General features: G+C 44.7%; 1 protein-coding gene across 1 annotated transcript in view; it reads left to right on the top strand.

Moving 5' to 3' along the window:
- The window catches only part of CLPB (ClpB family mitochondrial disaggregase), a 148413-nt gene that overhangs the window by 42614 nt on the left and 90177 nt on the right, over positions 1-15622 (top strand). The window contains exon 4 of the mRNA XM_055548997.1: positions 13465-13568. Coding sequence (XP_055404972.1) covers positions 13465-13568 — 104 coding nt within the window. The remainder of the gene's footprint in view (positions 1-13464; positions 13569-15622) is intronic.

Genomic DNA, 15622 nt, shown 5'->3' with positions numbered 1-15622 from the left:
GAAGCGACTTAGCAGCAGCAGCAGTGTAGTAGTAGTGGTAGTGTCTTAATTATTATTATGACTAACTCTGCTGCGGCTGATTGTGGGTGACCTCATGAAGTTAGTGAATTTCCTGCAAGTAGACCTGTCTTTGAGGGAGGTGGCGCTATTACTTGCCTCTCACCAGTATCTCTTTTGTGTGATGCAGAAGCAGTAGGGCTTTGGAAATTCTTTTTCTACTCCTTTTCATCTCAGAAGCCGTGCCTAGAACATGGGACCCCAGACCAGAGCATTTTGACGTGAAGCTGGCTATTGTCCCAGGTGGCCGCCTGCCTGGTGAAGAACAGTTCCCAGTATTTCCCAGCAAGGAAAGGTGGCTGAGGGTGCTGGCCAGGTGCCCAGAATGCCAGCACTATGCCCCAAGAAAAGTGTGCCGTGCTTGATGTCTCTCCCACCACTGCTGCTGTGGCTGATTATCTCTGAGTAACAAAGAGTCATTTCTAATCCCATTTAGAATCATTGCCCAAGATAATCCTGTTTCATAGTAATGATATTCCAATTCCAGCATGCACCCGTTTCTAGTTTGGCAGACGCATGCCTTGACCTCAGGCCACCCAGGCACTGCTCCTGGGAAAGCGATGCCAGCTCATTTGCCTAACCTGACAGTCTCAGGGTACCCACCCACTTTTCCACAGCTGTATCCCATCCTGGGGTTCTGTGTTCAGGGCTGTCTTCACAGAGAGGATCGGTTGGGACAAAAAGAGCACCCCGTGTTCATCCCCTTCAGCAGCCTGGGAAGGAGTGTCCATTTCTAGGGACTGTGATGTGGTGCGCTCCTGCACCTCCTCTCTAAAGACCTCAGATCCACTCTGTGCCATGAACTGTGCTCATTAGGGCTGCCAGGCTGGTGAGTCAGGGATACACAGTAAATATCAGTAAATACGGTGAGTGTGCCTGGGATGCAGCAAGGTTTTGGCTGTCTCTCATGCTATCTGCGTGAATAAAATATGATGTAGCAAATAGTTTAGCCAAAACTAATGAATGGTGAGTGATCTGGTTCATTGTTTATATATGAATGGGTATCAGGCTGGAAAGCAGACTGTGCTTATGAACCACAGGGTTCTGTCCTATTCACTAGTCATATCACTGATTCTAATGAGACCAGTTATAAATGACAAATAAATTGGCAAATTAAATGAAGCTGATATGTTGGGTGAAAGAATTGGGAATGTGAAAAATGAACTCAATGGGAGAGAGCAATGGTTAAATCTGTGGTGATAAAAATTAATAGGGGGGATGAGTGTTTCAGTCTGCAGTTAAAACCAAAACCAATGGTAACATCTAGGGCAACCCAATTTAGCAGTTCTGGCAAGTAAAGCCCAGGAGCTGACTGCAGCCTCAGTGTGTCCATCAGCAGTGCAGTGTTAAGGCCTCAGAAGTGAATTGATAAAACAAATATTTACTGGCCTGTACTCTGCCCTGTGTGCAAAGGAACAGATGGCCAGGCACAGTCCTTACTTTAGGGAGCACAGTCTAGATGTGTGTGACAGAGTAGTGAGGGACAAGAGCTCTGGAAAAAGGACCTGAGTTTAAAATCTAGTTCTACCTCCTTCCAACTGTTTCCTCATCGGCAAAGTAGGAACAATAATGGCACCTGCCTCAGCATCATGTGGTTGCAAAGATTAAAATGCACTTAAGACAGCCTAGTGCACAGTAAGTGTAGGAGCCCCAACATGCTCTTATGGATGATTTGCCTATGGAGAGCCTGGTCTAGCCCATACTGTGGAAAGAATCCCTAATAATCAGGGCCTGACCACTCTGGCCCATTGGTTTGGCGACCGAGTATTATGAACCACAGATTGAAAGGTATGGACCTGTGTTTGGAACTAGGTAAAGAGTGTGAAATTGCGATTGTCCTGGAAACCCTGTAATGGATAATCTTGGTTTGGTGGCCCACTTAATGTGTCATGCCTTCCTTGAGCTTTGCCCAAATTATCTCACCTTGTCTGGGCCCACTATTGATTTTTGACCCTTGTCTACCTAAATCAGATTCCCTCTTATTAACCCAGCTAGCTTTACGACTGTCTGAAAATATCACTGTCCCTGGTGCATAGTAAGGGCCCAGCAACTATGGGATGTTAGGACAGACTAATGGATGGTCAGGTGGGTGAGAACCAGTGTGGTTTAGGGGAATGTGCACCAGACAGTAATGAATTTGAATCTTGGTTCCTGTGTTTATTAAACATGTACACTTGGACAGCTCATGTTATCTTGCTGAGCCTCAGTTTATTCATTTATAAAATTGACTGGTACCTCATTGCGAGTGGTTATAATGATCTGGAATAGTAAATGTAAAAGTAAATGTAAAGTGCTCAACCCTCTATGGCTGCTTTATTATGATTATTGATCTTTGCCTTTCAAGGGAAGTAAATAAAATATCATCCTCATTCAAGAAAACTGGGACACATTTTCTATACAGGTACCTTGCTTCCTACCTAATCTTTAGTTTGTTTCCCAAGGAAGCTGGCTTTAAAAAGAAAACTGCACCCCATCCTCCCAAAAAAGAAGAAAAGAAAACCACCCTCCTATTTCCCCACTACCCACCCCTGCCCCAAGCTCATGCCCCCCCACCACAGGATCTCTAGATTCAACACGTGCCTTTGGTCAGCCACCCTGCTTTCTTGACCTCCCATAGACTGGCCAGTAGACTGAATGAGCCACAGCTCATTTGACTTCCAGCAAACCTCCTGAACTGTGACCTCTTTGCTTCCTCCCCTCACTGAGGTGTGCGCTGAGTTGAAAATAGGTCAACTCTTTGTCTTCTCCTTGGGACATGGTGACCCTGTGCTTGGATGTGGGGGGTAAAGGGGAGGGGGAGTCAGAGGAGCCTCTCCAGAAGCTCCACATTGTGTGGGGCCGACCTGGAGCTGGGATCACTGCCCTTCTTGCTTCACCAGCTCCAGCTGCTCGCCAGCCGTCTCTGACACGTGCCTGGCCCAGCCTAGGTCTGAGCTCACACCACAGGTTTCCTCCCTCTTTCCTAAACAGTGGGATGACCCAAAGCCCCTCTGGCCACTGAGAGCAGAAAGCCAATCGATGCAACTGCCCTCTCGAGCTTTGTGAGCCGCACAGTCTTGAAAATGGGAGCTCATCAAGGTCCATATGAGCCAACTTCCTAAGGGTGTGTCCACCTCTAATCTAATTACAGCCTAATCAGCTAATTAAAACATGCCTCGTGGGGGCTGTTGCTCAAAAGGGACTTCTGTGAGTCTCAGGAGCTGCAACTTAGAGACCACCCTCCGGTTCATTTCCTCATCTTTGTTTGGGAACTGCCTGGTGTAAGTCAGGAAGGGTCTGGTGCTCAGGAGAGGAAGATGGGGACGTTTTCCACAGCTAAGCTGCCTGCAACCCAGTTTGGACCCTCAGGTGGGAAAAGGCTGGGAAGGGCTAAGACAGTTGCCTTCCACCTTTCTCCCTTGTTTCTCACTAAATGAATTATTTCATTTATTCATACAGTCATTCAGAAAGCATCTGTTGACCACTTACTGTGATCTAGGCATTGGGCAAGAAGCTAGGAAAGAAGGTTGAGACATGGCCCTTGCCCTGTGGTCTACTGGAAAAGGTAAATAAAAATAGACAGGCAATCACGATATGATATGGTGAGCGGCACCTTCCACTTGAGTGAGAATTGGGTTCTGTGCAAGCAGGAAGGGCGTGCACCTGGGCTGAGAGTCAGAGAGGCATCAGTTGAGTTATGACTATGTCACTGAGGAGCCCTGAAAGTGAGTGAGCTAGTGGGAAAGTGGGGTGGTAGGGGGGACTCCCAGCAGGAGGGATATATTTGATGGTCTTTGGTGTGCTTCAGGGAGTTCATTGATTTCACTGGGCCCTTAATTTTTCAGCCCCCAAGATCACTAGATCAACATAGGAATTAGAAGTTCGGCAGTTGAGAGACTCCCTGAAGGAATAAACTTTTAGAAGAAATGAGGGCAGGAAATCTGACCCTTTTAAGTTTTTTTAGTAATTTTATTTATTTTTGGCTGTGCTGGGTCTTCACTACTGCACAGGCTTTTCTGTAGTTATGATGTCCTAGCTCCTCGTTGCAGTGGCTTCTTTTGTGGAGCACAGGCTCTAAGGCACCCAGATTTCAATGGTTTCGGCTCATGGGCTCCAGAGCACAGGCTCAGTAGTTGTGGTACATGGGCTTTAGTTGCTCCATGTCATGTGGGATCGTCCCAGATCAGGGATCAAACCCATGTCTTCTGCACTGGAAGACATTCTTTTTACCTACCACTGAGCCACCAGGGAAACCCCTCAACTCTTTTTTAAAAATCATCTATTCTTGTGTCCAGCCTGTTGCTTCTAACTGCTGCATCATGTTTTATAGACCACATTTAACTCACTCGTTTCCTCAGTGATGGACACTTGAGTGCCTGCAACTCCCCACTGCCACAAAAGGTATGGGGACATCTCCCATGTTTGGACCTGTGTAGGAATTTCTCTGAGATACATATACTCAGGAGCAAAGTGCTGGGTTATTGGGTCAGGTACTTTAGTGTGACAAATATTACAAGATGACATCTGGAATGGCTGCATCAGTCTGTCCCCAGGCAGTGCCTGAAGAATCCAAGATTCTTGGAGGCACAAGAATCCAAGTGCCTTCGCCAACACTGGGTATTTTTTAGCTTTCTCATTTTTGTCAGTATGTTGAATTTAAAGTGCTATCTCATTTTAAAATTATTTTTAAAGCAAGTCTTTGTTGGTTATCTGTTTTAAATACAGCAGTGTATGCATATCAACCCCAAATTCCCAATAAAGTGCTAGCTTATTTAAAAAATTTTTCATTTCTCTAATCACAAATGAGCTTGAGAATTTCTTCATATACTTAATCATCTTGTTTGTTTCCTCCTCTGGGTGTTTTTGCCTCATTTTTCTGTGGGACTTCCTGATCCTTGCCTTATTGATAAAACTTGAATTGAGGCAAGTCCTCCAGACTGTTAGCTACCTGGGAATCCATAAAGGGAAGTGAGAGGCAATATAGCTGAATGATAAGAACATGGACTTGGTAGCCAGACTGTCCTGGTTTGAATCCTACCTGTGCACCTTACAACTGAGTGACCTTGGGCAGGTTACTTACCCCTTGGTTTCTGTTTAACCTCCCTCATAGGGTTGTTGTGAGGGTTAAATGTTAGTATATATAAAGTATTAATATTTAAAATAGTGCCTGGTGGGTAGGAAGTATATACAAATGCTAGCTCTTATTATTAGACCGCTGTCTTCTTCCTACTTAGCTCTACTGTACCCTTGAGAAATTGAATACTTATACCAGCAGGCAGTAAGAGAAAGTAGAAAGAAAACAGCTCTCAGCCTAGACTCAGAGCTCACTACTCCTACTCACTTGTACAACTCTTACCCAGGTCTTGGGTTCTGGACCTGCGTTTTCCTCTCTACCTGAGGCCAGTCTTCAATACCTGACCATTTCTGACTAGTCAGATTTCCATGCCTGCAGTACCCGCCAGCCCCCCAGCCTGGCTAGCTCAGTCTTGCTGCTCTTCCTCTGTCAGCCTGTCAGCTGGATACTATCCCTCACAATCTTCACCTTCAGTATTCACACAGCTCAGTCTTTTTGGTAAGTCAGCTCACTTGGGCAGAGATAAGACCAGAATAGATTGTGATGGACACACAGGAAGGCATGTACTGCTACCAGAGCCAAGTCACTAAAGGCCAACTCTAAACCTCCATCCTCTCGGGCTGCATACATTCTCTGACTTTCCGGGTTAGTATTGGAAGTAGGGTATCTGGAGATTATCTCTAGCCTTTGAAGTTGATACTGACATTGGTAGGCATGTCTTTCCACAGACTACCAGAGGCCAAGTTCTGAGCTGGCTGGGAGAATTGCTGATGTTTGTAAGCCTTTGCCCAGTGAGAACCTGTGGAGTAGTCAGCATAGTTCCTTTGAGTGTGTTACAGAAAAACATGAGTGAGTGGAATGGTGTACCCTGCCCCCTTTAATCCAGCTATTAAAAGCATGAAGACCTAGCCTGTACTAGGTACCGCCGATTTGGCACCAGCTGTTGACATTTAAGGTAGTGATACCTAAACTGAAACCTCACGAGTGACAGCCATCATGCCAGCACCAGAACAGAGTCGGCTGCAGTTATCCTTTTGTGGATCACCTTGAATAGCAGTGCCTTCCTGCCTTTGTACCATCAGATCCGGTAATCCCCTTGTCAGGCAGGTGGGCCAACTCACCATCCCTTACATGTCACCTTCTCCCAGATACATTTCTGAATTGGGGGTTTGTTTCGGCTTCAGCAAAAACAACGTCAGAGACAGAAATCTCTTCATTTCCGAAGTCTCCTCATTGCTGCTCCTGGTGTCTGCTTCTTTTGCCTTTCCTTGGCCTGATACTAGTGTGTTTCTTGGTTTCTGGTTGTTGACTTGTTTTGTGTCTGCTGTTTCCCTCTGTCTCTAGTCCTTAACATATGACCTGGCTTTTGGCTCTCTGCCTCACATCTCTGCTGCCTGGTCTCTGGCCCTTGGCTCTGTTTTGACTATGAACTTCTTGGCACTCCCTGGGCCTGACCTGCTGCTAAACCTGTTCTCACCAGCCTTGCCCTAGGTTTCTCTTACCCGGCTGGCCTCTTACCCTGTTTCTGCCCTGCTGCATATCACAGGCCCACAAAGTTCTTTTTTGTCTTCAAAGCTAACTATAGTCATGTAGTCCTTTAGGCTGATCTGGACTGACTTCTCCAAAAAAGACCTGATCCCCATGGAACTCTGGGTCAAATGCTTTTTAAGTATGAGATGGCTCCTCGACAAAAAGCTTATTGCTGTCTGATAAGTTGTTTGGTGCCACTCTGGACCACAGAACAGCCATGGTTCTTTTAGTCCTAGCTCTACCCCACCGTGGGGCTGCTGCCTTTTGCATTTATGAAAAGTGAAAGGAATCTTCTCCAAGGTTGCAGAATGAGTCACTCGCTTGGATGCTTACCCTGCTTGTCCTCCAAGTTTGTGAAGTGAATTGCCCATTCCTTTTGATTGGGTTAGCAGCCCCAGGGCCTAGCCTCATCACTTTCCTCTCCCCATCCTGCCAGACCACTGTCTGCCCCCTGGGGCCAAGGGTAGCATACTTGGTTGCTTGGACACGTCTTGCAGCCTGCAAATTGGACAGATGGAATCAATACTCAGGAACCTGGAGAGGCCCAGGTAGCACAGTTAGTGACACTAAATGCCTAGAGGGACAGCCTGCCCTGGGAGGGGTTGTGATTGAATGGTGATTGGACACAGCAGCTGAGCATTAACCAAATTATGTCCCTTTGCGTTTAGATCGACAAACCCTCCTCACTTAAATTTTAAAACAAGCCAACTTGAGTAGAATATAGAAGAGCTGCCTACTTAACACAGTACTATGGCAGCACGAGTGCTGGGTATAGATTTGGAGCCCACTTCAGCCTATGTAATTATCACTAAGATTATATGGACACAGAGAAGAGAGCTCATATTTGTGAATCTCCTTTGATGTGCCAGGCACTGTAGAGTTTTTATTTCATAACTTACAAGGGGGAGGCATCATAATCCCTATTATTCTAGTAAGGAAATAGAGTTTCAGAAGTGTAATAATTTGACCAAGATCACAGTTAGTAAGTGATAGTGCTTCCCTGTACTTGTTATAAAATGTCACACCATCTTCCCTATTTGTGTGTCAGTTCATAAGTCTCTTGACTTGCCTACAGCCCAACCATAGGGTCAGGTACACAGTCATAATAACTAATGTCTGTTCAGCACTTATTGTGTGTCATACACTATGAAAGCACATTTTATGCACTAACAGAGTCATATGAGCTAGATATTCTTAATATCTGATAATTATGATACAGAGTGATTTTCTCCCATCCAAGTACTAACCAGGCCCAACCCTGCTTAGCTTCCGAGATCAGACGAGATCGGGCGAGTTCAGGGTGGTATGGCCATAGACCAGAGTGATTTTCTCATTTCATCATTTGTTCTACATTTACTAGTTGTCATTCTACAGTAAAAAAAAAAAGAGCTTTCCCTCCCCCCGCCACCCATTGACTGTGTGGACTCTGGGAATCTTAGTGTACAATGGGTGATAGTCCGTTAATGTCATTATTCATTTTGATGTTCATATTGACTCAGATTTTTTAAAATTTATTTATTGATTTATTTTTGGTTGCACTGGGTATTTGTTGCTCTGCATGGGCTTTCTCTAGTTGCGGTGAGCAGGGGCTGCTCTTCGTTGCGTTGCATTGCTGTGCACGGGTTTCTCTTTGCAGTGGTTTCTCTTATTGTGGAGCATGGGCTCTAGATGCACAGGCTTCGGTAGTTGTAGAATTTGGTCTCGGTAATTTCAGCAAGTGGGCTCATAGTTGTGGTGCACAGGCTTCAGTTGCTCCGAGGCATGTGGAATCTTCTGAGACCAGGGATCGAACCAATGTCCCCTGCATTGGCAAGCAGATTCTTCTCCATTTTCCCCAGAGAAGCCCATCTGTACCGTGGTCTCAGATTTTAAAGCCAACATTATAACCACCGTGCCATACTGCATCCTTTGCCATGAGATATTTTTCTCACTGCCTGCAGTCAGTTTGCCCATCTCTAACAGCCTTTTTGAACCCTCTTAACTTTTCATCTTCTGGGAAACAGGAAGACTAATGACAGTCCTTTCCAAATTATTTGTAAACTATATAACTAAATTACAATAAAAGATAGAAATGGTAAGGACCTAACAGAAGTGGAAGAGGTAGCAAGAATACACAGAAGAACTATACAAAAAAGATCTTCATGACCCAGATAACCATGATGGTGTGATCACTCACCTAGAGCCAGACATCCTGGAATGCAAAGTCAAATGGACCTTAGGAAGTATCACTATGAACAAAGCTAGTAGAGGTCATAGAATTCCAGTTGAGCTATTTCAAATCCTAAAAGATGATGCTGTGAAAATGCTGCACTCAATATGTCAGCAAATATAGAAAACTCAGCAGTGGCCTCAGGACTGGAAAAGGTCAGTTTTCATTCCAATCCCAAAGAAAGGCAATGCCAAAGAATGCCACACAGTTGTACTCATCTCACACGCTAGTAAAGTAATGCTCAAAATTCTCCAAGCTAGGATTCAACAGTACGTGAACTGAGAACTTCCAGATATTCAAGCTGGATTTAGAAAAGGCAGAGGAACCAGAGATCAAATTGCCAACATCCATTGGATCATCAAAAAAGCAAGAGAGTTCCAGAAAAAACATCTGCTTCTGCTTTATTGATTACACCAAAGCCTTTAATTGTGTGGATCACAACAAACTGGAAAATTCTGAAAGAGATGGGAATACCAGACTACTGCACTTAGCTCCTGAGAAATCTGTATTCAGGTCAAGAAGCAACAGTTAGAACTGGACATGGAGCAGCAGACTGGTTCCAAATCGGGAAAGGAGTACATCAAGGCTGTATATTGTCACCCTGCATATTTAACTTATATGCAGAGTACATCATGTGAAATGCAGAGCTGGATGAAGCACAAGCTGGAATCAAGATTGCTGGGAGAAATATCAATAACCTCAGATATGCAGATAACACCACACTAATGGCGGAAAGTGAAGAAGAACTAAAGAGCCTCTTGATGAAAGTGAAAAGCAGAGTGAAAAAGTTGGCTTAAAACTCAACATTCAGAAAACTAAGATCATGGCATCCAGTCCCGTCACTTCATGTAAAATAGACGGGGAAACAATAGAAACAGTGACAGATATTATTTTCTTGGCCTCCAAAATCACTGCAGATGGTGACTGCAGCCATAAAATTAAAAGATCGTTGCTCCTTGGAAGAAAAGCTATGACCAACCTAGACAGCAAATTAAAATGCAGAGACACTACTTTGCCAACAAAGGTCTGTCTAGTCAAAGCTATGGTTTTCCCAGTAGTCATGTATGGATATGAGAGTTGGATTGTAAAGAAAGCTGAGCACCGAAGAATTGACACTTTTGAACTGTGGTGTTGGAGAAGACTCTTGAGAGTCCTTGGACTGCAAGGAGATCCAACCAGTCCATTCTAAAGGAGATCAGTCCTGAATATTCATTGGAAGGACTGATGCTGAAGCTGAAACTCCAATACTTTGGCCACCTGATGGGAAGAACTGACTCATTTGAAAAGACCCTGATGCTAGGAAAGGTTGAAGGCAGGAGGAGAAGGGGACAACAGAGGATGAGATGGTTGGATGGCATCACTGACTTGATGAACTTTAGTTTGAGTAAGCTCCGGGAGTTGGTGATGGACAGGGAAGCCTGGTGTGCTGCAGTCCATGGGGTCGCAGAGAGTTGGACACGACTGAGCGACTGAACTGAACTGATAGGCAAATAGTCTCCAACTAAAAACCTGACAGTGTCTGCTGTGAATTACATATCTGACTTTTAGATGTGGATTTTAGCTGCTTTGAGACCCTTCTCATTTCTCTTTAGGATCATAATTCATAGCCTGGATAAATTACCTATAAAAGATAATTCTTAAAATCTTTTTAGGTGAGGGGTATTAGAGTCAGGAGACTGACTTGACCATGTTACTTATCTATGAGGACTGTGTGTGTGTGTGTGTGCATGGGAGTTACTGAAATTCATTCATCCATTCAGCAGATAAATGGGCCAGGTCCTGTGCCTGTTGAAGGTTATGAAATTCAAACCAGTTAATACAGGGAAAACCAACAACACTACTGACTACAGATACTGAAAAACTTAACAACAGAGAGAATCTAAAATTAGTTTGGCTTTTTAATAGTTACAATAATTAGAGTAATTTTTAAATTTTTATATATTTATTTTTGGCTACATGTCACCACATGACTTGTAGGATCTTAGTTCTCTGACCAGGGATTAAACCCAGACCCTGGTAGTGAAAGTACCAAATCCTAACCACTGGATCACCAGGGAATTCCCTAGCATAATTTTTTTTAATGCTTGCAATTTATGCCTTCAAAAGCATTAATAGTTTTGAAGTCCAGTGAGCAAAAGATGAACATACTAAAAGAAAAATAGGCAAAGGACATTATTCATGAGAATAAAAACACAATTGATTATTATAATTCATGAAAAAAGAAACACAACTGATTGCTAAAGATTTTTTTTAAAGTCCAGCTTCACTAGTAATCAAAGAAATGCAAACTGAAACAGTGATGTGATTCCATTTTCTGTCTAACACATTTTCTGTGTCCAGATTAACACACTATTAAAAAGAAAAAAATGCCCTATTTGATGAAAGGGCTCCCCTCATGACTCAGTTAGTAAAGAATTCGCCTGCATTGCAGGCTGCCCTGGTTTGATTCCTGGATCGGGAAGATCTGCTAGAGAATGGATAGGCTACCCACTCCAGTATTCTTGGGCTCCCCTTGTGGCTTCAGTTGGTAAAGAATCCACCTGCAATGCAGAGACCTGGGTTCAATTCCTGGGTTGGGAACATCCCTTGGAGAAGGGAAAAGCTACCCACATTCTGGCCTGGAGAATTTCATGGACTATTGCAAAGAATCAGACACGACTGAGTGACCTTCAGTCACTCACTCACATTATGATGAAAGGAAGGCACAATGGTTACTCTCATCCTTCTTCTTTTGATAGTAGAAATAAAAATCACATTCTTTCTGAAAGGCAATTTAGTAACATTTATCAAAAACCTTAAAAATGTTTATAGGTTTGATCTAGAAATTCATTTCTTAGGAATTTATTCAAAGGAAATTGTTATAGAAATATTAAAAATAATTATTTTATAGTTGGAGATTGGCTAAATGAAGTATGCTGCTGCTAAGTCGCTTCAGTCGTGTCTGACTCTGTGCGACCCCATAGACAGCAGCCCACCAGGCTCCCCCGTCCCTGGGATTCTCCAGGCAAGAACACTGGAGTGGGTTGCCATTTCCTTCTCCATGAAGTATAGACAAGCCTTATGGTAGAATACTGTGCAGTCATTAAAAACAATGTCATAGACAAATATATAGTAAATGGAAGAGGTATGTATGTATTTAGGGAGAACTTATATATGACCCCTTTTTTTTTTAAATAAAAATGTGCATATGTTGGAAAAAACTGGAAAGATGTTATATATTCTAAAACAGTTTTTTATTTTTGATTAGCTGTATCTTCTAAATTTCTTATAGTGGACATGAACCTTTTTTGTTAGAAAAAAAAGTGGGGGGAAGTATTAGCAGGAACATCACGTAAGACAAGGGAAGCTAACATATAAAGAGCACTTCCTGGGTCAAGCACTGTGGTTGGTGCTTTATAAATTCACCTAATCTGATCTCTGGAGAAGGCAATGGCACCCCACTCCAGTACTTTTGCCTGGAAAATCCCATGGACGGAGGAGCCTGGTAGGCTGCAGTCCGTGGGGTCGCTAGAGTCGGACACGACTGAGCGACTTTCCTTTCACTTTTCACTTTCATGCATTGGAGAAGGAAATGGCAACCCACTCCAATGTTCTTGCCTGGAGAATCCCAGGAACGGGGAAGCCTGGTGGGCTGTCGTCTATGGGGTCGCACAGAGTCGGACACGACTGAAGTGACTTAGCAGCAGCAGCAGCAATCTGATCTCACTGTGGAGCCTCCTGCCTCTCTTCTCCCTTCAGTTCATTCTCACATGGCTATAGGAGTGATTCTTCTAATAGCAAAGATTTAGAAGAGAACACACCAAACTATAAATAGTAATTACTCCTGGAATTTAGATTGAGGAGATGGCTGTAAGAGACTTTCATTTTTCAATTTAGTATTTCAATATGATTTGTACTGTGTGTGTGTGTGTGTATACATGTGTAAGTGGGGAGGAAAAGCTTGTGTTGCCATGTCACTTCCCCTTTAAGCCCTTCAGTGGCTTACCTCATCTCCCACTTCTCTTCCCCTTACACCCTCTGCTCCAGGTCCACTTTCTTCAGATGAAACTTCGTGCTTTTTTGCCTCCCAGGATTTGTGAATGCATTGGGTCCTCCCACTTCACCAACCTGGATCTGGTTATTCAGCCTTTCAGGTCTTTAATATCACATTCCCTCGGATGCCTTTCTTGATCCCCTCCCTTGGTTTCCTACCATACATGGTACTTTTCCCATCATAGCCTCCATCACACTTTGCTAGAATTTTATGGTAAATTGTTGTCCTTCTCTGAAGAGGCTGTAAGCTCCCTGAGGTCATGGACCCTAGCACCTAGAACAGTGACTTGAACATAGTAAGCATTTGATAAGTAGTTGTTGAATAAAAACACTTCATATTTTATAGTTGTGGATCCTGAGCCTTAGGGAAGTGTTAGATAACTTGTCCAGCGCCTCGCAGCCAGTAACATATCAGAGCCAACTTTGCTACCCTTGTGTTCGATACTTGTAAAGTTCATGTTCTTTCCACTGTACCACTCAGGTGAACAGAGGCAGAGCCAGTCCCTAAACATGCCTCAGAATTAGTCTTTACTTCCTGGACCTTTCCTGTTTGTGACACTTATGTCTGTCTGATTTCTTCCAGTGTGGTGCAGGTCCTGCTTGCCGCTGGTGCTGACCCAAACCTTGGGGACGATTTTAGCAGTGTATACAAGACCGCCAAGGATCAGGGAATCCATTCTTTAGAAGGTAAGTGTGGACTACTGTGCTGTTCTGCGGGCCCTCCTCCCTGCGGCTTCCAGCAGCCGTTCTCCGTGCCAGTTCTACCAGCAACTCAGGTGAGAGCCTACAAGTCGCTCATCGTCTGGGGACTCATGGATAACCCAAAGGCTTGGGGCAGATCCCCTTCACAGCCCCCTCTGGCTCTGTAATTTATGTCACTTCAGGTCTTAAGGAATAAAATAGAGGCCTGATTTCGTAACTGAGGAGAGGGGTAGGAAAACCTTTTAACTGGTGTTCTGCCAAAAGTGCCTCAACCTGTGGCGTCTCAGATGAGTGGACAATGAAGCAGGTTTCCGTAAGATAATTAAGGCAACTGTGTGGAATGTGGGTTTATTCTTCCTCTACTTCCTGCGGACTTAGCCTTCCCTAGCCCTGCCCCAGGACTAGAAACCAGCTTTACTGGTTCCCTTAGCCTCACAAGTCCCTCCACACTACCCTGAATACTATTTTTTCTCCCCCTCCTGTATGTGGAATATAGTCCTCTCTCTAGCACTAGCCCCTCGACTTACTCAGTGATCCAGGACAAAGAGTGGACCTCCTCTGTCCCTTGATGTCTGTGCTTGTAAAATGGAGTGGTCATCATTGCCGTGCTGGGGTATTGTGTGGGTGATTGCTTGGACTTCTCCAGAGGAAGGAGCCAATGTGCACATTTACCAGGGCTTGGTCACAGCTGTTGGAAGGTACCTGGGCAAGTTAGTCTGAATTGCCTCTGGTGAGTAGTTTTTCGAAAGTGGAATTGAGAAGAGGGCAGGTTGATTTGACTGCAGACAGAGATGAATATTTTACGCTTGAGCTTTGCTTGTCCAGATTGACTCCGCCGCCCACCCAGTATCCTGGCTTACTCACAGAGCCTGAGATTCCCCTCACTTTCCGGCAACAGGACAGCTAAGCTGAGGCTGCTTTAGAGTTTTCAATGATGCCAGGAGAGACAGCCTTGCTGACTGTTCGAGGGTCAGAACATTGACCTGAGGGGAGGTTCAGCAGATGGGAGAAGTATGCTCAGCCCTCAGAACCGTCAGCAAGGCTGCCAGACTGACGTGGGTGTGTGGTAGCCTAGGGCGGAGGTGTCATTGCTGCCCCAGCAAGGTTTCTCATATCAGTAGCATGAGAAAAATGTCAAAAGCAGCAGAGCATTGCTACCCAGGTGAAGTGTGAAGTTGCCCTCCCCTGCCTCTCCACCTCTGAACCTGCTCCTTCTCTGTCAAGCTCCCTTGCTGTAGCCCGATCCTCCACAGAGCCTTCTCTGCAACCTGTTCTCTGCTGCTCCTTTGAATGTTCTCTAAATCTTAGCCCTTTATATGGTTATTTGAACTCTGATCTGCTCATATGTCTTTTCTTTCCTCGTGAGCTGACAGTTCTATGTGCAGGCTGTGACCTATGCCACCTTGCATTCCTCACTGAGCTGGGGGACTTATATTCATTTTGTTTGCAGTCGAGGAGAATTTCATGAGTGCCAGACTTGCCCTATATTTGCAGCCTGATATGTGGGAACTCAGCTTAAAGGCTGTCTACCATTCACTCAGATGCAGCATTGCTACCCTCAGCTCTATCTTCTGTTCCGGTGCTTTCATCAAAAAGCAAGGAGGAGCATTTGCTGAGGGGCAGGGCCAGGTAGAAAGGAAGGAACTATTCAGGGGCCTTTTCATCTGCTCTTGGGATCCAAACACCGCCCAGTAAGCATTTTTGATTTCACAGAATCTCAGTACTGTGAAGCCATCTAGTCCTGCCTCTACTGTCACACCGGTCCCCACCCCTGCATTTCAAGTTTTGAACCTTTATGTTCTGGGGCTTCCCAGGTGGCTCAGTGGATAAAGAATCTACCTGCAGTGTAGGAGTTGCAAGAGACGACTTCGATCCCTGGGTCAGGGAGATCCCCTGAAGGACGGCATGGCAACCTGCTCCAGTATTCTTTCCTGGAGAATGCCATGGACAGAGGAGCCTGGCAGGCTACAGTCCATAGGTCACAAGAGTCAGACACTACTGAAGCGGCTGAGCATGCATGCACCTTTGTGTTCAGCTTT

The sequence above is a fragment of the Bubalus kerabau genome, chromosome 15 (assembly GCF_029407905.1).
Source record: "Bubalus kerabau isolate K-KA32 ecotype Philippines breed swamp buffalo chromosome 15, PCC_UOA_SB_1v2, whole genome shotgun sequence".
In the NCBI taxonomy this organism is placed as follows: domain Eukaryota; kingdom Metazoa; phylum Chordata; class Mammalia; order Artiodactyla; family Bovidae; genus Bubalus; species Bubalus kerabau.
Note: the sequence above shows the minus strand (reverse complement) of the source record. Positions and strands in the feature narration are given on the sequence as shown.